Source organism: Heterodontus francisci, chromosome 4 (genome assembly GCF_036365525.1).
Source record: "Heterodontus francisci isolate sHetFra1 chromosome 4, sHetFra1.hap1, whole genome shotgun sequence".
Taxonomy (NCBI): domain Eukaryota; kingdom Metazoa; phylum Chordata; class Chondrichthyes; order Heterodontiformes; family Heterodontidae; genus Heterodontus; species Heterodontus francisci.
The window spans coordinates 75,530,061-75,552,046 of record NC_090374.1 but is presented as its reverse complement, the minus strand read 5'-3'; the positions used below and the strand labels follow the sequence as shown (position 1 = coordinate 75,552,046).

Sequence of the window (21,986 nt, the reverse complement as noted above, 5' to 3'; positions counted from 1 at the left end):
AGGAGAACAACCCCGGCTTCTCCAACCTAACCTTGTCCCCTGGAAGCAATCTGGTAAAACTCCTCTGCACCCTCTCAGAACCCTTACATTCTTCCTTAAGTGTGGTGACTAGAACTAGACACAATACTCTAGTTGTGGCCTAACCAGAGCTTTATAAAGGTTCAGCATAACTTTTCTGCTTTTGTACTCAATATCTATATTTATGAAGTCCAAGATCCCATATGCTTTGCTAACTACTCTCTCAATATGTCCTGCCTCCTTTTAAGATCTGTGCACATGAACCCCCAGGTCCTTCTGTCCCTCTTTAGAACTGTGCCATTATGTCTATATTGCCTCTTCCTATCCTTTCTGCCAAAATGCATCTCAAACTTCTCTCCTGAAGGCTTTGAATTCTTTTACACATGAATAATGGTCACTTGGCTAAGATGCTAGAGCATCCTCAGTAACAATGAGAGTATGTTTTGACAATGAGTGTCCTTATTTATTTAACAATGGAGAGCATCAGGGCTGAGCCTGATGGCTAAGTACAGTTGCTGGATTTCTATCAGAAACAAGAACCTCGCCCTAACAATGAAGTCAAGATATTGCTCCAAAGACTGTCCCAGCTGAGATAAATTAATTATTACAGACTGGTGATGGAACCTGAGATCTTCCTGGACCACATGGCTCACTTATACACAGGATTAACTCACTAAGCCATTGGGAGAACCAACTACAGGAATTATAACAAAACATGGTATTATGACAGTGTTAAATGCATATCATTACAAATTGAGGGTGATGACATCACCAAATGAGTATTTATTCAAAGGCACTAACATCAAATGGAATTTTTCACTGTGATGTCATTGCTGTCACTTAGCAATCCTTTCTCCCCAGATACAAAAGAACCCTTTAAATTTTCACTTTTAAACTGCTGCAAATTGAAGGTAGGCATATGTCAGAATTAACCTGAAATGTAGATGTCAAACTCCTGCCACACATTCTACCAAACTATTTTCAGCTAATTACTTCAGATATGTACGGTCCTTGACTGTCAGAATGGGAAAAAAAGATCTTTATTTACCCTGGACAGGAATTGTGAAAGTGTTTGCAGAGGCCAAAGTTTTCAGAAAAAGTGTTTTAAAAATGAGTATTTGTCGCTATTTTCCTCAGCACATGTCTTACTGTTGTCATGGGACAGCTAAGTTCCTGCGTTCCTATAACTGTGAATGCTTCAATCAACCACAAGGGATACGGAGGTACAAGAGGCTCTTGATTAAAACTGCAGAAAGTAGTTCAGAGATGCAGTTTTTACACAAGAGTATAATCCCAACGATGCATTTTCAGGACAGTCTGCCAAGGTGAGTGCCTCAAATTGATAAATAAACAGAGCGAAGACAAAACGTTAAACCAAAGATCAATTTGAAACAGCAAAGGAGGAGGGGTAAAACTGACAAAAATTGAAGTAACTTATCTATTGTAGAAATTTAAAAACTGAATAAGAGAAAGTGCACATCCATTTTACTCAGTGATAGCTAACAACACATCACTTAAATAACAAAATAGCTTTCATTACAACAATCTGGAGAAATTTCAAATTGATCACATAAAACAGAATATTGGTGATGTTTTATGGATGGTCTATCACGAGTGAGAATGAGGGATGCTACACTGTTATGATAGTATGCCAACTGGTAGTAGTATTATGTTCTATAGTTAGCATTCACACAATGTTCTCAACACACATCCATATTTATCTCCACCCCATGCACATTGCCTCAGAATGGTTTTTTCAGTCCCTTGAACAACTTTAATGACCTGATTACAAGGAAGGTATTGACCATATTTACAAAACTCAAGGCTCACCGACTACTTGGTAGTTCTTCATCTTCCATGCCAAGCTCACATTATTAGTAGTTAAGTAATTCTGTGTATTTCTTTCTGTAACTCAAGCTGAGTTTTCTGTTGTTTGCCAGTAGGACTATTGTGTGGATGTTGCTTAATCTGTTTATTATACAAACCTTTTAATATTGTGATGCCGTTGCTGAATTGTTGTGTTGGTTAAACTTTCCTATTAATGCCAGTTTTCAACATCAAGTTGAGTGTTGAGCTAGTTTTGAAGTCAAGGCCATTTCAATTTAAAAACAAGTTATGCTTCATTCCGATTTCTGCCTGTGACAAATGCTATAGTATGTGTTATTCTTTTTAATGTTTAACTCAACTAATAAGAAGCTGTAATCATTGAAATTAATCATGTACTATGATGTGATTCAACGGCATTAAATTATAAGTAAAAAAACAATTTATTCTAACCTATCTAGATCATTGTAATGGCCACATTTGATATACTACCTTCTACCTTCTTTGAATTTTCGACCTTCAAATTATATTGGCACGTTAGAGGTTGCTCAGAGAGGACCAACAAAGATAATTCTGCATCTTAGAGTTCTGAGATATAGAAAGAAACTCACAGTACTAAACTAGTTTTCATTAGAGAAAAGCAGATGCCGCAAAGTTCAGTTGCATGGCTCTATTGGTTTCATTCTTGGCCCAAAATTCACATTTCATGTGCACCAGACACCAAATTGCACATGTTGTTAGTGCAGGTGCAGCGAGTGTGTGCCAGAATTATGCAGAGTAGGCAGATCGTGATGTCACACTAGCAGTGCCACTTTGGAGTTCAGTGCTGCAGCTAATGCCCTTAGCAGCAGGAAGGACTGCCCCACCAGTGCTATTTAAAGGGATCATCAACTACTTTCAGGTTAGTTGCTGATTGAATTTTAGTGGATGTTGCTGAGTTTGTAGAAGAATTTGTAGATTTGATACTGTTATTTAAAGTCGCTGATGTCTACAGTTAGTGGTGTGGCAGCTGCTGAAGACCTTAATCCTTCAATGGTCCTGGAGAAAACTCTCATTCCCAGGCATGGGTGCAGTAGTTTGCATCCCCCTTGGCCTGCAGCATGACAGGGAGTATGAACAGGACAAGCTGTTTGAAGAGGGAGGAGGAGGAGTGGGTGGAGAAGGGCTCTCAGCAGGAGACCATATCTGCCCAGCGTGTTCAGGGAGCAATTCTCCTACCAGAACGTCAGCAAGGAACAGTGCATCAGATAGCTCTGCTTTGCAGCCCAAACTGCAGCCTCAGAACAGGATGAGGATGGCATTGCCAGTGTCCGTGAAGGTGACTGTGGCCATGAACTTTTATGCATTGGGCTTCTTCCGGGCTGGAGCAGGCAATATTTGCAGCATCTCTCAGTTCGCCATCCATTGTTGCATAAGGAAATTCTTCTTCTTAGGCAGTCCCTTGGAATTAAGGATGACTCTGGTTCAATGGGTTCTGAGATGGCTGATAAGTCCAATGTGTGACCTGCAGACTCTGCCACATGAGGGGCAGGTGGCGCTTGAAGGGTCAGGTAGATGAGGAGTTTGGAGATTAATGCGCTCCCTCCAATGCCTCAACTTTACCTCCACATGTTCTCGACAAAGTCCCTCAAGGTGTATGATGCCTTCTGAATGAGCTTTCTCCATCTAGGATGGTCACGAACCATAGATTGCCATGAGTCGACGGGGATGTTTGATCTCTTCAGGGATGCTTTGAGGACATCTCTAAAGCATTTCCGCTATCCTCCTGGGAGTCTCCTGTCGTGACCAAGTATTGAGCAGAAGAGCTGCTTCAGGAGTCTATTACTAAGGCTTTGTATACAAGGAGAGCTGAATACAATTCATTCTTTCTTGCCAGAGAGGAGCAGGCAGAGTCAGCACATGGCTTCGCCAAGATTGCAGGCTTCCCCTTCGCACAGAGTGCCATTGACTACACACATGTTGCTTTGCAGGCACCACATATCAACTTCTAGATGTACCGTAACTGGAAGGAATTCCACTCCCTCAATATCCATCTGGTATGCGACCATACTCAGTGCATCATGCAGATCAATGTTTGCTATCCTAGCAGCATCCATGGTGCCTTCATTCTGCGGCTGCCAGCTATGCCAGCTGTTTTTAAGACACCACGACAAACCAGAGGGATGACAAAGGCTATCCAGTGACCACATGGTTCAAAATTCTGGTACACAGCCCACCAACATAGGGGCAGCATGCATATAATGAAAGCCTTGCCGCCACACTAAATGTGATCAAGGATGCTTAAACAATGAGCAGTGTCAGTATCTGAGCTGAAGGCTGCAAGTGTGAGAATGAGTGATAGTGTTTCTTCTTCATCAGTGTCTCCATGCTCCTCCACCTCTTTTGCTCTTCCATCACTGCCTGGCGAGGCTGCAGCTCTTGGGGTGTCTGAAAGGAGAAAGGCACAGGGCAGGGTTGTGCTGAGGAAAGTGGGGGAAAGTAAGGTGCATGCTTACACCATCTGCAGCCTGTAAATCAGAACAGACTGGGAGATGAACAGGAAATGTTCTTCAATGGTTTCAGCCCTGCTGCTGGCCCTGGCCTTAGTCATGTCTGTTCCAATGATGATGAGCACTGTCTCCTCCATTGGGATGAGAACCTGCAGCCATGCCTCTGTCCTTCAAGTAAGATACTGCAGCCTCCAGTTAAGCAAAACCATTGACCACGAGGGCTATCTGCTTCTACTGCCTTTGCACTGTTTGTCTGGAGTACTTCCTGGTCCCTTGTTGATAGAGCACCTCTCTCCACCTCCTGCACCAAGGCCTCCAGTGCTGCATCTAAAAACCAATAGAGTACTCTCTCTACCCTGTTGCACCATTTGTCAGTGCTCTTCCAGAACCTGCTGAAGCCAGAATGCATCTCCCTTTAAGTGGTGCAGGCTAGTTTTAATTATTTTTTTTTTTTATTTTATTCAGAGATACAGCACTGAAACAGGCCCTTCGGCCCACCAAGTCTGTGCTGACCATCAACCACCCATTTATACTAACTCTACACTAATCCCACATTCCTACCACATCCCCACCTGTACCTATATTCCCCTACCACCTACCTATACTAGGGGCAATTTATAATGGCCAATTTACCTATCAACCTGCAAGTCTTTTGGCTGTGGGAGGAAACCAGAGTACCCGGCGAAAAACCCATGCAGACACAGGGAGAACTTGCAAACTCCACACAGGCAGTGCCCAGAATTGAACCCGGGTCGCTGGAGCTGTGAGGCTGCGGTGCTAACCACTGCGCCACTGTGCCGCCCCTGGTGCTAGCCTCACATGAACTTGGGCCCCCTGCTGAATTGTACAGCCACACAACAGCTCATTAAGCACAAGGCTACATGCTATTATCATTTAAATTAGCAGGCAGTATAAAGTTTACATGGTGCCTGCAATGGAAGGAATGGCATGAGTTAGTCACTCATCATAATCCCTGTACCTGCTTTCAGGGGCTATTGAATTTATCCCCAATTCTCTCTATCCAGGTATTTAAAATGTTGAGAAGAAAAGAAAAAAATGTAAATATGTGCAATAGACTCATAGATAAAGTACAAGTAATGGTCAATTAAAACATTCAACAAAAGTTGGAATAAATAATGAGTTCCGAACAGGATTGAAGGCTATAAGGATAAGAACAAGACAAATAAACATTGCAAGAAATCCTTAGGCATTTCCTGAACTGTGGAACCATGGAAATGCCATGCCAAAAATGACTGCAGGGCTATGATGTATAGCATAAGTGTTAACTTGGTAAAAAACATTAGAATAGCATTCCATAACCCACTCCAAGATTGATCCTTCCCACTCACACCAGTCAAACCTCACTCTCCATTTTCCAGTTGTATATCCGTCTGAATTTGGAGGTTGCCTACCTTCTAAAGGGCTATCTCTTAAGAAGAGCAACATAAATATTTCTGGGTCTTACAGTTCTGATTTATGGAATGTTTTGTGCTATAGCTTTGGTGTAAGTTAGGACTGTTGTTTGCTCTGGTGAATTCAATAAGGGTTGCATGAGGTGGGAACATCAGGGAGAGCAGTTGAGTAGGATGCTTCAGAGTCTGCTATCAGCCATACCAGTGCATGCACAAATATATCTTTTTTTTTATTCATTTGTGGAATGTGAGTTTCTGGCTAGGTCAGCATTTATTGTCCATCCCTAATTGCCCTTGAACTTAGTGGCTTGCTAGGCCATTTCAGAGGGCAAATAAGAGTCAACCATATTGCTGTGGGTCTGGAGTTACATGTAGGCCAGACCAGGTAAGGACATGAGTGAACCAGATGGGTTTTTGTAACAATCGACAATGGTTTCATTGTCCATTAGACTAGCCTTTAATTCCAGGTTTTTTTATTAATTGAATTCAAATTTCACCAGCTGCCCTGGCAAGATATGAACCTATGTCCCTAGAGCATTAGCCAGGGTCTCTGGATTACTAGTCCAGTGACATTACCACTATGCCACCGCCTCCCCAGAATCTATTTCAATATATTTGGGCGGCACAGTGGCGCAGTGGTTAGCACCGCAGCCTCACAGCTCCAACGACCCGGGTTCAATTCTGGGTACTGCCTGTGTGGAGTTTGCAAGTTCTCCCCGTGTCTGCGTGGGTTTCCTCCGGGTGCTCCTCCCACATGCCAAAGACTTGCTGGTTGATAGGTTAATTGGCCTTTATAAATTGCCCCTAGTATAGATAGGTGGTAGGGAAATGTAGAGACAGGTGGGGATGTGGTAGTAATGTGGAATTAGTGTAGGATTAGTATAAAATGGGTGGTTGACGGTCGGCACAGACTCGGTGGGCCAAAGGGCCTGTTTCAGTGCTGTATCTCTAAACAAAACTAAACTAAACATATCCTTGCTCTAGGGAGTGGGAAGAATTACAGGGTGACTTAATGCAGTGTGGCAAATTTGAATCAGTTGGTTTTAATGCATATGTGCTGCTGGTGACTTCCTAAACCATCTTGCTCTCTCTGATGCCAAACTGACCATTGAGGCACCAAATCCTTAAATTGTGGTTACAGATCATCCCCAGTATTAGCACTGGACGTGTAGAACTCCCAAGTTTATATACTCACTTTGTTTCTACCTTAGTTTAGTTTAGTTTAGTTTAGAGATACAGCACTGAAACAGGCCCTTCGGCCCACCGAGTCTGTGCCGACCATCAACCACCCATTTATACTAATCCAACACTAATTCCATATTCCTACCACATCCCCACCTGTCCCTATATTTCCCTACCACCTACCTACCTATACTAGGGGCAATTTACAACGGCCAATTAACCTATCAACCTGCAAGTCTTTGGCATGTGGGAGGAAACGGGACCTTGCACTAACTTAATACTAAGGTAGGGTCTGTATGTATAATGGGATCCCATAAATGATAAAAAGGAATAACCATAGTCATCCACCTTTATAGGAACCTAACACTTCCATCAGAAAACTAGTAGTGGATGATGACTTTTGCAGGGACAGTTGACCCCTGAGAGTAACTATACCAAATTAGGTCCTCAGTGTGGAGCCTCGCTAGACGGATGTGTTGATTGCAGAATTAACCCAATGGTTTTGTAGTGTCATGCACAGAAGGAGCCATGATGAAATACCAATGAAACGGAAGAATTATGAATTAAAAAGCCCACTGTTAAACAGTCAAAATGGAGTAGAGGTCACATGATGCCTCCTGTACTGCAAATCAACAAACCTGTCTTCAAGGATGAAATTCATTAACCTTGTCTGAAATAGCTCTGGGAAGAGCCCATTGAAATTGAATGGCTCACTATCGCATATTAATAACTCTTATCGGCATCAACAGATTAACAAAGGATGCTGTGGTGACTCACAGCCAAAACCAGGATGAATAGATGTGAAGTAGCCACATCATAACAGAATGGTACCCATCCAGACATCAATAGATAACCATAGATTCCACATCCTGGTCCATTGTGTGGTCACACCAGGGGAGAAGGTCATGTGTCAACTAACAAAAACTCTAATGTGATGGATTTTGACCTTAAAGGGTAGCCCACTGGAGAGAGAGGAGAGATCAAGCCAACATCACAGAAAGCCAGTCAAGCCAAGAGCTGTCTGAGATCCAGCCAAGCAAGAAGAGGCCCTGCTGCTAATTCTATACTTCAACTTGCTGCAGCAGAGATCTGAAAGTGACCACCACCTTCAGTCTGAAGTCTTAACCATCAGAAATCTACAACACCTCAACAAGTTAAAGACTACAAACACCCAGGCCTGCACCTTTAAAACAGACTGTCCTCCTTAGAAGATTCAACAGGTTTATGGTAAACTACGAACATCTACCTCACTTTAAACTACATCCTACCCTTTTCTCTCTATCTATTCTTGTGTATGTGCATATGAGTGAATGTTTGTGTGAGTGAGGTTACAACCATTTCAGGAATTGTGTAAAAATAGTTATATTTTTTTAACCTATGAGAAAACCTATCATTTGTCTGTTTATTTGACCCTAAAAACACTCAGGGACTAACTCACTATATTGAACAAAACATGATTGTGGTCAGTTGAGTGGTGAACAGTGGGAACCACCCACACTCCTTACCACCTATCTGTAACAGTAGCCTTTTCTCAGACCTATGGTCTGTACTGAGATCTTACATTGGGAGCAGAGTCTTGTAGACTTACTCCACTGTCCAGCCAGTGTTCAGAGTCAACTGTGGGATTTTTAACAATTATATTAGATGCTATGGATGTGCACAGGAATCAGCCACCTTTTTACGACTAGGACCCTCATTTGCGTATCATATAAATATATTCCTATTTCAATAGTTTAGATGTTTTTATGCTGGCCTTCTGTATGGAGCTGACTTTGTGGAATTTGGTAGACCACAAAGAACTCTGATTTGTAGAATACATTGATTTTTAAAACTTGCCCACGTATACTGGATTGTGCACAACAATTAATTTAATGATACTGTAGCACACAAAATGAATAAGTCCACTCTTGCACACATGGGGCTGAATTTTGTGTGGCCAGATGGAATGGGAGTGGAGGCATGGGGGGCGAAAAATTGGAACGGATGCACTCGCCCGGAGACCCGATGTTATGATGTCGGTTCTGGATTTTGTCAGTGGCAGGAAATCTCCGAGGTGGCATCACCACTCTGACGTGGTGGGACTGCCATTTAAATTGGTGATAAATTCATTTCAATGCACTTGCATGAAAGTAATTGAGATTTTACGGGGGGTTTTAAATTTCGTCAACGGTGCATGGGGATTATGTGCCTTCGGATCCCTGGCCGTTTGAAGGTGGCAACACCAAGGTGAGGTCTCAGTGCTGCCACAGGAAGGCAGCCGTGAGGAGCATTGGACAAGGGAAGACGGGGGGAGTGGAGGCCATTGTTAGCGTGCAGGGCTAGGCTTTCTGCCCATTGGGCTCTATCTCGGGTACTGAACTACTGTGGGGCATTAGTGCATATTACGAAGGGAGTACCAAAGTGAAAGGTGCCAAGGCAAGTTTCTGTCTGCAAGGACACCACTCTGGAGGGATACTGATCAGCTAGCAGCAGCTCAGAGGGAGGGAGGGCCAGGATTTAGCTGCACCCACCCATGAAGCACCAATGGGTGAGCCACAGCAGCCAGCCACGCCAAGAAGGGCCTGGTGAAGACTGTGACTCACCAGGAAGGCCGTCACCGACTTATACGCCATTCTGCAGGATGAGCTGTGGTGGACGCCCAGTGCCCAAGGTCCTGCACCTCTGGCTCTTTCTAGGAATCCACCAGGGACATGTGTGGGGTCTCCCAGGAAGCAGCCCACTGCTGCATCAAGGAGGTGACCAATGCCCTGTTCAAGAGGGCCAGCATTACACTACCTGACCGACCCTGACAGTCAAGCGGAGAGGGTCATTAGATTCAGGGCCATTGCTGGATTTCACCAGGTGCAAGGTGTTACCACCTGCACATATGTGGCCATCAAGGCTCCAACAGACCAGCCAGCCAGCTTCATCAACAGGAAGGGCGTCCATTCAATCAATGTGCAACTGGTCTGCAACCACCAAAAGCATTTCCTACAGGTGTGTGCCTGCTTCCCGGGAAGCAGCCATGACTCCTACATACTTCGTCAGTCCCAGGTGCCACAGCTTTTCAGTCCCCTGCTCACCTTCAGCGATGGATTGTCAGGAACAAGGGCTATCCATTGAGGACATGGCTACTCATGCCTGTGAGGAACCCTCACACTGCAGCGGAGGAGAGGTACAACACTTGGCACGGCTCCACCCGAATGACCATCAAAAAGGCCATTGGGCTGCTGAAGGTGGGGTTCCGGTGCCTGGATCAATCTGGTGGAGCCCTGCAGTATGTCCCAACGAGGGTCTCGCATATCGTGGTGGTCTGTTGTGCTCTGCACAATCTAGCACTCGGAGGGGGGAGGCCTTGTATGAAGAGGATATGATTGATCACCAGTCCGCAAACAACAAGGAGGATGTGGAGGAGGTTACTGAGCAAGCACCACTGGATATTGATTCTTTTCCAGCAGAGACCAGGGCAATTGAGAGACGTGGAAGGGAGGCAAGAGACAATCTCATACATTCCCGATTCCTTTCACCATGATGGCTTCTCAAAGTGGGCTCAATAAAAACCTCACTGTATTCCACCTGTCACCTCGTTTCTATCTCGATGCCATGCTGAGCACCCAGCTGCACCACGCGTTCTGGCACATCTGAGACGTTTACCAAATACAGCCTGTGCCTACCCTGGCAGCCCATTGAGGGAGCAAGGTTGATGGCAACATCTCCCAGCTCAGGCATGAAAGAATGAGCATTTTACTACAATGAATGTGAACTATATTTATGACACCAATTTCCCAAAAGAAATAAAGGGCAAATGTAATACACCTGTAAACCCCCAGTACATCTAGGTGCTCTTTATACATTTCTGAATGTTTTTATGAGGTGTGACCCCAGTGCTAGCAGCTGGGCTAGAGGCAGGCTGCTGATCCCCTTGGCCTGGGATGACTTCGGCAGCCGTCCTCTGGCTGCCTGAGGCCTGGAGGGCCCCGGCTGCCTGAGGGGTTGCTGCAAAGGTGCAGGAGCCTCCTCAGTTGTTGAAGCTACTGGAGCTGGGCTCACTGGTGGAAAGGTTGAGGAGTTGCTGTCCACATTCAGAGCGCCCTGAGGGGAGCCCCCAGCTGTGGAGCTCAGCCACTCCTCCTCCCTTTCAAGGCTCACTTGAATCTTCCTGCTGACCAGAGAAGGATGAGGACCTGGAGAAGGTTCCAGGCACCTCGTCCTTCTCTCATCTTGTCATTGATGAGTTGAGCTCGTGGCCAAGGCGATGGTGTGCAGGTCTGTGCGCCTCTGTGGGATCTGGCTCTCCATGAGGGTTGTCAACCTCTCAATGGAGGAAGCCATGTGCTCACATGCCTGAGACATGGCAGCACTCATGGCATGGATGGCCTCCTCCATAGTCTGCTCATGGTCGCGCATTGGCTGTGGAAGCTCCGCCATATGTTGTATTACCCCTCCCTTCAGTTGCAACATGCCCTGTGCTGTCGACACCAGAGGCTCGTCATCGGCCTGGGGCTCAGCATGGGTCTGGTCACCCACAGTCCTCCGACTGTCAGTGGCCTTGGCTGCCACAGCGTCCGTCAGTTGCTCAGGTGTGTGTGTGGTACTGTCACCAGTTTGTGACCCTGAATCTAATCTCAAGGTGAAAGAATCTGTGCTGGTGGAAGGTGCAGTAGAATAATGTAATGGTGCATCATCTGACCGCTCCTCCTCCTCCTCCTCAGAGGTCGATGGCAGGCCCCCATCACAACAGCTGAGCTTGCCTCTGGTGTTCGACAACCTGCATGAGAGAACACAAACATTTGTGGGTTAGGATGTGCAGATCTCCTCATAACTACAATGCGTGATGTGAATCTCCAGAAATGTATTGGGGGTCACATGGACGCATCTCTCACTCCCTTGTACAGATACTCCAGTCTCACCATCAGCGATTAAATGGCCACCATGAGCCCCCTGCTAGGTCCAGAGCCTCCTCCTCAACCAATGTTAGTTGGAGGATGATGATCAGGGATCCGTCCGCCAGTCCTCGAGGTCTCCCTGGTGTTATGGGCCCGTTTGCCGTGCAAGTAGAAAGAGGGACACAGTAAGACGTCGCAGAAAGAGTAACAGAGCAGTTATGCTAGTGGCAGCCTCTCGTCTCCTGATGGGGTTTCCAACACGGCTCCTCCCACATCCGCTCTCAGGAGACATAAAGGGGCTGAGTTGTGAAAGAAGGTGGCCTGTTGCTGAGATGCAGCCATGCATCTGCCAGGATGTGGTGATGCCTAACCCCCTTGCCATCGCCTTTGTGGTCAGTCCCTCTCCGTGTAGCACTCCCTCCTGCGTGGCCATGCAAGCCCCAAAGGGGAGAAAGGTATGGAGCGAAGGAAGTCATTGATCCTCTTGCGACACTGGACCCAGTTCCAGGAAGGTGCCCCCACTTCTGCGATCTCCAGCCAGGCTTGCTTGGTCAGGCGGGAGAATCTCTTCTTGCCATCCCTGGGAATGAGGACCTCCTGCCTTTCCCTTGCAACCTGGAGGAAGATCTCCAGGGAGGCATCGCTAAACCATGGGGCCACCCCATGTCTTGCCTCAGACACAGTTCCAGTTTGATCAGGCCCTGTTTGATGGTCAGCAGTCCTGGTGCAGGGGGCTCCAGGAGTTGCAACTCCAAGAAACAGCAGCAACAGTAGTGTTGCAGAGGCGTCCAGTAGTCCCTGGAAACAGCTGCGACAGTCGTGTTGCGGGTGGGGGGGGGGGGGGGGGCGTCCATAGTCCCAGGAAACAGCAGCAATAGTTGTTTTGTAGGGGAGTCCAGTAGTCGAAACTCCAGCATCACCCAGTTTCACTGCCTTACAGCATTACAAATAGGTACAAACGGGGCTGGCAGCACTTTAAAAATGACACCAGCAACCTGCATTGAAGTCCCCTGACAGCGCAATCAGTGTGCCATAGCCCGCCCCTGTTGTGCAATTGGATGGGCCCCACGCCTCCAAAAATACCATGCACCTCAGCATTGACCATTACTAGCCTCAATTGAAGCAGGGACCCAGCATGGTGCTGGAGATGTTGATGCTGATGAGAATGAGGAGACACAAATGAAACACTGAATACTGGTCAGGGAGAGATAGCAGTGGTGTTATTGGCTTATGAGTGAGCAGCTGGTTCAGGTAGACACCCACTAAGGTCTCTATTCCCCTACCGTGGTTGTTTTTATGGATGCAGAGCTTAGTGAGCCTACTTTCAAATAGAAGCTATTACAGCAGCAAGATGATGCTGAAAAGTGTATGACCTCATTGCACACTACATTGGAAGGTGCTTTGGGTAGTCTTAGTTACAGAACTCAGTGAAAAAGTGGGCAACAAGTCCCTGAGCCACACATCTTCATGTGCAAAGGTTTCCCTTGCAGATTTTTGCTGCAGTGGCATGCATGGTGATACAGAACTTCAGTTACTTACTTCTTTAATGGAATAGTATGTAGCGAGGTTGCTGACTCCCAAAGTGTCCTGTAAGTGCCTGGAAGATTCAACTGGCAAATACATTTAGGCCAATGGTGACCTTTACTGCTGCTGCTACTATTGCAGATAGTAGACTGTCTCTACAGGTTCCTATCGAGCAAGTGTTCCATCTCAACTGTGGTGCTGCTGCTGCAACTTGTAGGCCTATTATTCCCTATGCTCCTGGATCTCCCACTGGTTCTCCTCCACCACAATATATTCAGCATATGGGAAGAATGATATTGTGCCGAGTCTGCATACAGCTCATTCTTCCAGGAATCCAAATTGGAGCAGGTAGAAACTTACTCGGAGCTGACTTCACTCTGACCTCAGCATGGCAAATTGAATGGTGCAAGATTGAGAATTAATTCAGCTTGAACACTTACTGGGCCATAGTATTAGATTACTCAGCTCAAAGGAGGGAGGAGGTCATTTTCACAAATCAGCAATTGATGGAAAAGAATATACAGTCAGAGAGAATGTCTTCTGAGTTCAGTGCATTGATTCTCGATTTGTTTATGTACAATGATCTGTGAGGCAATGTTTCACAGTTCAATTAATTGCAGCACACTGTTTTGAACTTGACCCTCCATGAACTCTGCTGGCCATATCCTAACTCGCACCAAGTTCTGTTCACCCATCACACATCACCCCTGTGCTCACTAACCTACATGAGTTCCTGGTTTGACAACACCTCAATTTTAACATGCTCATCATTTTAAAATCCCTCCATGGCTTGATCCCTCCCTATCTCTATATCCTCCTCCAGTCCTCGAGATCTCTGTGCTATCTTGATCTTGCCAATCCCCGATTTTCATAATTCTACTATTGACAGCCGTGCCTTTAGCTGCCCAAGCCCTAAGCTCTGAGTTTGCCTCCCTAAGCCTCTCCACCTCTCTACGCTCCTTAAAACCTACCTGGAAAGGTTCCAACTGATTGGAAAACTGCAAATATAACACTATTCAAGAAAGTTTGTTGGGTGGGGTGGGGGGTGGGGGGAGTACGACATAAAGCAGGAAACTATAGGCCAGTTAGCCTAATATCTGTTATTGGGGAAATACTAGAATCCATTATTAAGGAAGTAGCAGCAGCACATTTAGAAAATGATAACAGGAAGAGTCAACATGGTTTTATGAAAGGGAAGTCATATTTGACAAATTTATTAGAGTTCTTTGAGGATGTAACAAACAGGGTGGATAAAGGGGAACCAGAAATGTAGTGTATTTGGATTTCCAAAAGGCATTCGATAAGGTGCCACATAAAAGGTTACTACATAAGATAAGAGCTCATGGTGTTGGGGGTAACATATTAGCATGGACAGAGAATTGGCTAACAAGCAGGAAACAGAGAGTGCGGATAAATGGGACATTTTCTGGTTGGCAAATTGTAACTACTGAAGTGCCACAGGGATCAGTGCTGGGGCCTCAACTATTTATGATCCATAGTAATCACTTGGATGAAGGGACCGGCAGTATTTTAGCCAAATTTTCTGATGATACAAAGATAGGTAGGAAAGCAAGTTGTGAGGAGGGCACAATATGCCTGCAAAGAGATATAGATAGGTTAAGTGAGTTGGTAAAAATTTAGCAGATGGAATATAATGTGGGAAAATATGAGGTTGTCCACTTTGGCAAGAAGAATAGAAAAGCAGAATATTAATTACCTGGAGAGAGACTACAGAATGCTGCAGTACAGAGGGATCTGGGTGTCCTTGTGCATGAATCAGAAAAAGATAGCATGCAGGTATAGCAAGTAATTAGGAAGGCAAATGGAATGTTGGCCTTTATTGCAAGGGGGATGGAGCTTAAAAGTTGGGAAGTCTTGCTACAACTGTATAGGGCATTGGTGAGACCATACCTTGAGTACTGTGTTCAGTTTTGGTCTCCTTACTTAAGGTGGGATATACATGCATAGGAAGCAGTTCAGAGAAGGTTCACGAGGTTGATTCCCAGGATGAGGGATTTGTCTTATGAGGAAAGGTTGAGCAGGTTGGGCCTATATTCACTGGAGTTTAGAAGAAAGGTGATCTAATTGAAACACATAAGATTTTGAGGGGCTTGACAAGGTAGATATTGAGAGGATGTTTCCCCTCATGGGGGAATCTGGAACTAGGGAGCACAGTTTCAAAATAAGGAGTTTCCCTTGAAAGACAGAAATGAGGAATTTCTTTGCTCACAGGGTCGTTAATCTTTGGAATTCTCTTCTCCAGAGAGCAGTGGAAGTTGGGCCATTGAATATATTCAAGTCTCTGTTACACAGATTTTTGATCTCAAGGGTTATGGGGGGCAGACAGGAAAGTGAAGTTAAAGCCATAATTAGATCAGCCATGATGTTGCCTGGTTTGGAGGGCTTGAGTTATAAAGAGAGATTGGATAGGCTGGGTCTGTTTTCCCTAGAGCGAAGGAGGCTGAGAGGGGGACATGATAGAGGTATATTAAATGATGAGAGGCATAGATAGGGTAGATAGCCAGAATCTGTTTCCCATGGTAGGGGTGATTAAAACTAGAGTGCATAGATTTAAGGTGAGAGGGAGGAGGTTTAAAAGGGATCAAAGGGGTAAATTTTTCACACAAAGAATAGCGGGTATCTGGAATGAGCTGCCTGGAGGCAGGAACAGTAGCGACATTTAAGAGGCATCTGGACAGGTACTTGAATGAGCAAGGCATAGAGGGATATTGAGGCATATGCAGGCAGGTGGGATTAGTATAGATAGGCATTATGGTCGGCATGGACGCGGTGGGACGAAGGGCCTGTTTCTATGCTGTACGACTCTATGACTCTATGACCTTATTAAATGGCGGAGAAGGCTCAAAAAGCCAAATGACATAGTCCTGCTCCTATTTCTTATGTTTCTTATTTGACCAAGTTTTTAGTTATCTATCCTAATATTTCCTTGGTGTCAAATTTTGTCTGAATATCCTCCTTTGAATGGCCTTGGGATTTTTGCTATGTTAAAAGCAGTATTTAAATGAAAATTGTTGCTGTTGTACATTCCACATTGTTTAACCAAGTTGTAAGCTCTGCCCCATATGCATCACAATTTCTGAAAAATTAAGTTAAACAATAAAGAATAAAAGTTAACAATACCTTTTTCAGGTTACCTATCCCTAAACTTGAAGATAGCATTCGCCGTTATTTGGCTGCTCAGAGGCCACTACTGGAAGAAGACAACTACAGGTAGGAGCTGGTACAGCACATGAAACTTCAGGTATATTACCTCAAAAAATCATTAAAATGATCCAAATGTATCAAGGGACAGAGAACTAACAGATAGAAAATAAGATATAAGTCACAGCCTACATGTGTAAATGTAATGATCATGCAGAACAAGAAGGGCAGTTTAAACATCAATTTTCAAAATGACCAACTACATAGGAAGTAGCGAAAGTTTACAATTTCAGTCTTAAAGGGTTAAATTAAGAGGACAGGTGACATAAACTTGGCCTTTATTCCCTTGAGTATAGAAGATTGAGGGGTGATCTGATTGAGGTATTTAAGATGTTAAGAGGATTTGGGAGGACAGATGCAGATACACTATTTTTTCTGATGGGGGATCAAAAACAAGAGGATAAAATCTTAAAATTAGAACCAGGCCATTTAGGAGGGAAACAGGAAGTTATTTTTCACACAAAGGGAAGAAGACATCTGGAGAATCAGGCCGAACATACACATGGCTTGACCGGTATAGTGGGCTTCCCCATGGTGCATGGTGCCATCAACTGCACACACATGGCTTTGCAGTCACCACATTTCAATGCTTAAATGTACTGCAACCGCAAAGGTGACCATTCACTGAATCACTGAATGTGCTGTTGGTGTGCAACCACGCTCAGTGCATCATGCTGGCGAATGCCCGCTATCCTGGCAGAAGTCATGATGCTTTCATTCTGCAGCAATCCACTGGACCCTCAATCTTCCAGCCATCAGGTCAAACCAGAGGGTGCATGCTGGCGACAAGGGCTATCCGCTTAACACCTGGCTCATGACTATACCCTGCAATCCAGTTACACATAGCAAACAACATTTACAATGAAAGCCATGCTGCCACACGTTACATTGTAGGGCAGACCATTGGCGTGTCCATTCAACAGTTCAGCTGCCTGGACCGCTCTGGAGGAGCAGTGCAATGCCAGGGGGGTGTCCCGATTTGTAGTGGTCAACAGCATCCTCCACAACCTGGCCATCGTGACGGCACAGCCATTGACAACAGGGATATGCCAAGCAGCTCAGTTGCAGGAGGAGAAGGGAGAGGAGGAAGAAGAGGAGGAGGCATAAGGGAGGAGACAGCAGCACATTCCCATCCCAGCTTGGGCTGTCTGTGATTGCTTCATTTGACTCCAGTTCCCATGAATACAATCCCAAATCCCCAGTGTACAACAGACCCACAACCTCTGTTATGGACCATCGTAATGTCCTCTTTGCTAGAATGCTGAAAAAAAAGACATCATAAAACAACCGTTCCATACAAACTTTATCCAACAAAATATCCAATACTTCAAGCAAATGTCAACTAATCATTCTTGTACATTCCCTTAGCGCCTGTCTTGCGGGTTCCTTTGCCTGTCTGAGTGCTCCTATGCAGTGCTACCCCAGTGGACGCAGCATGGCTGGTGGAAGGCTGCTGACTTTCATTGAGTGAGACTGCGGAAGATCTTGTACGATGACTTCGAGCAGTTCTGGCCCTAGAATGCCCGGCTTCAGACTGCACCATCTTGGCATGGGTGGCAGCAGTCTGGGCTGGCTGGCATGCAATAGCACGGGCACTGGCGGAGTGATAGTGGTCAGAACACAAGCTGTCATCCTAAGAGAGCACAGGAGGTTTGTGTTCCATGGAGCTACTGCCACTCCCATGTGGCAGCGCCTCAGCAATCCTAGGGCTTCAGCTGTTGTAGCCTCCATCAGCTGCTCAGGCACGTTTATGGTGTTCACCAGGTTGTGACCCCAAATCTAAACGCGAATGGATACCCACCGACGTGAGAGTATCTGCACTGGTGGAGGATGAGTGGGAATGATGTAATGCTGCACCCTCTGAGCTCCCCTTCTCCTCCTCAGAGTTGGGTGGTGGTCCCCTAGACATGGCAGCTATCTGTTCTTGTGGCTGTCCTGCGTGAGAGAATAGATAGATCAAAGGGTTTTGCGTTTCCAAACACGAGCCTCCAAAATCAACTAGTGATTCATATGTGTACAGTGGAGGACACTGGAGCACCATTCCTCATTTCAAGAAAGGCTCCCTTGTACCCAGCCTAACTCCTGTCTAACCATCTGCCATGCTGCCCTGCCAGTTCCAGAGCCTCCTCTTCCATTGGTGTAAGGATGGCAAGAAAGGGCAGCCCATCACCATTGTAGCTCTTTTCTTTTGTACTGTGAGCTCGCTTTTCCTGCAGCAATAAAAATGAACGTTAGTTGCCTGACAAAGACAGGCACAATGCCTATGCAGGTGGCAGCTTAGCAGCTTAGCAGCTGTCCATGAAGGGGACACACAAATGCCTCCTCCTACAGTCAACGCAGATAAGCACCTGTGGACGGAGATGCAGCCATTTCTCTTACTGGATATGATGCTGTCTGAGCCCATTGCCACCGTCTGGATGGGCATTCCTTCTCCACCAACCTCGCCCTCACGCATTGCCACTTGTAGGCCCCTAGGGAAGCGAGGTGTGGAGTACTCCCTTGCCTGAACGAATAAGGTCGTTCACCCATTTGCAGCACTGCATCCAGGTTCTTCGGATGACCCCGCTACTGCTGACCTCCTATGCGATCTCTGTTCAGGCTTGCTTCATCAGGGGGGTCAGTCTCTTCCTCCCATCCGTCAGTGGGGTAGAAGACCTCCAGCCTTTCCAGAGTAGTCTGTAGGAGAAACTGCAGGGAGTCATCACTGAACCATGGAGCCACCTGGCATCGTCCTTCTGCCATGCCCGCAACCACCTTCTTCCTCAGACCTTCAGTATGCTTGCCTCAGTCAGCAATAGGACTTCTCACAGGGCCAGGGCTTCTCAAACTGGCAGGGCTGTACTGAGTTCTGTGGGTCCAAAGAGTTCAGTGGCTGGCTGCACAGAGTTCAACGGATACTCAGAGCTCATTGGGATCAAAGAGCAGTAGCTATATTCAGAGAGTGCTGGCAGCCCTTTAAATATGGTTCCAGTGGCGCCGGACATGGCAGCCACTGCCTTACTGCCCTGCCCACCTCCATTCTGGGACTGGTTGGACCCCCGCCTGCTGGCAGTTAATTGGCCTGCCAGCACGAGATTCCTTATGCCCAGTTGATTGACTTGAGGGCAGAAGTCCCGCTTCCAATCTTGGCGACGAGACCTCAGGCCAGCCCAGAAAATCACAGCCATCAAATCTCTGCCATGCATGGAACATTGATTTTTTATTGCTTATGTTTTCCTCACAGGAGCAAGAGTGACTTCTCCCTCCTCTGGAAATCAAATTTAATTTGGAATAAAGCAGGGAAATAACATCTGAAACCACGAGAAACAGTCAGCAGGCAATTCTGAGGAAGGGTTCCATGCCCAAAACATTGACAGATGTTGAGAACCTACTGTGTATTTCCAGTGGTTTCCGCTCTCATTTCAGATTTACAGCATCTGCAGTGGTTTGCTTTTTGTTCACGGAAATAATTGGACCCGCATATGCTGGAGTGGGATGTCTCAAAGCATGTTCCTTGAGTTGGATTTTTTTCCTCACCCTTCACCTTGAAAAGGTTCCGCTCTGCAAATTGCTGGAAGTGCAAATTGATAACTGCATGGCAGAGTCAACAGGGTATCTGGAACCTTTGTGAACAATGGGACCAATAATCTCCCTAACCAATGAAATTTAAACATAGAGAAAGAAATAGAATGAATAACGGAAAAGAAAATAGAAATAGTTGTTTGGTAGTATAGAGCTTGAGTATTGCTGAAAATCTATGTCTTGCACTCATCAGGACATTACCCAAGAATACCAATGTAAGGGAAAACAACAGCTTTATACTGTATGAGAAGAGTGCTGAGTGGTTGGCAAGTGAACTCTGATTGGTAGAGGCATCACCATGGAGAATGCACCAGTTTACGGGTGACTGACAGTTAACTGTCAAGCTTTGTTTGAAATGTAAACCAGGCAACTTGACTCTGATTGGTCAAGGCATTCCTATATGAATTTATTTTCCTTTTTGATCCTATTTAAATATAATTCATCTTTCCTGTACCAACCAAAAGCTGTCCCATTTATTAATAAAGTCAACTGCATTTAACCTGCTCAACCAGCCAGCGCACATTAACCCTTAGATTCAATATGGGACCAAAACCAAATACATCTATTACTGAATTATTAGCTACAAATTGGAAAATGATTGGCAGCTGAGATGAATGCAGTTAAGATTTGAAATAATAATTTGCAAGTACACAAATTATCCAGGTTCCAACAACACATGCAGCGTACTTCCATCATTTTTACATTCACTGGAGAATAAATGTTATCACAGAATCACAAAATTGTCACAGCACAGAAGGCGGCCATTCGGCCCATCATGTCTGCACCGGCTCGCTGAACGGACAATTCACCTAGTGCCACTCCCCCGCCTTCTCCCCACAACTCTGAACATTCTTACTTTTAATAAAACAGTCTAATTCCCTTTTGAATACTTCAATTGAACCTGTTTTCACCATACTGTCAGGCTGTGCATTCCAGACCTTAACTACTAGCTGCTTGAAAGTATTTCCTGATGTCACTTTTGCGTATTTTACCAATTACTTTAAATCTATGCCCTTTCGTTCTTGATCCTTTCACGAGTGGGAACAATTTCTTCCTAATTACAGTTCTCTAATTACAAGATGATTCAGGATGCAGATAGACATACACACACGTTGAATATATTATCTTGTTCAGGTAGCTTCTTTTGCACAGCTTTTGTGCATACATTTAAATGAGTTTCAGAGGGCAGCACAGTGGCGCAGTGGTTAGCACCGCAGCCTCACAGCTCCAGTGACCCGGGTTCAGTTCTGGGTACTGCCTGTGTGGAGTTTGCAAGTTCTCCCTGTGTCTGTGTGGGTTGCTGCTGGGTGCTCTGGTTTCCTCCCACCTCCAAAAGACTTGCAGGTTGATAGGTAAATTGGCCATTGTAAATTGCCCCTACCGTTGGTAAGTGGTAGGAGAATGGTGGGGATGTGGTAGAGAATATGGGATTAATGTAGGGTTAGTATAAATGGTTGGTTGTTGGTCGGCACAGACTCGGTGGGCTGAAGGGCCTGTTTCAGTAATGTATCTCTAAAATAAAAAAAATAAAAATTTCATCTGTGAGAATTAAACAGTTACACTGATACCAGAAATTCCTGGTGTATTTAAATTTAACAGTTCTGATTCTGACCAAATCTTGACATTTCAGTTTCTTTATGTGATTGCGATAGTTTATGATATTCATCAGAAACAATTCAGGAAACTGGCACACTGGCTGGCCTCATAATTTTTGGGCCCTGTCCGCTTCCATTCCCAACCTCAGCGGGGCCCTAAAATTCAGCCCTTGGATACTGTACTGGAGGTGGAAATCCTGGAATAATTCAAGAAACAATTGGATGTTTTAACTGGGGAACTTTAGGTTCTTTCTGGATGAATTATGTAAGATGGGCTGAATGGCCTTAGTTTTC

At 45.4% G+C, this 21,986-nt stretch overlaps 2 protein-coding genes across 2 annotated transcripts in view; one reads left to right on the top strand and one right to left on the bottom strand.

The window, feature by feature from the left end:
* arsk (arylsulfatase family, member K) overlaps positions 1–21,986 on the bottom strand; it is a 234,335-nt gene that overhangs the window by 34,538 nt on the left and 177,811 nt on the right. The window lies entirely within an intron of this gene.
* Positions 1–21,986, top strand: part of LOC137368596 (carnitine O-palmitoyltransferase 2, mitochondrial-like) — a 36,362-nt gene that overhangs the window by 2,710 nt on the left and 11,666 nt on the right. The window contains exons 4-5 of the mRNA XM_068028742.1: positions 1,156–1,343; positions 16,465–16,545. Coding sequence (XP_067884843.1) covers positions 1,156–1,343; positions 16,465–16,545 — 269 coding nt within the window. The remainder of the gene's footprint in view (positions 1–1,155; positions 1,344–16,464; positions 16,546–21,986) is intronic.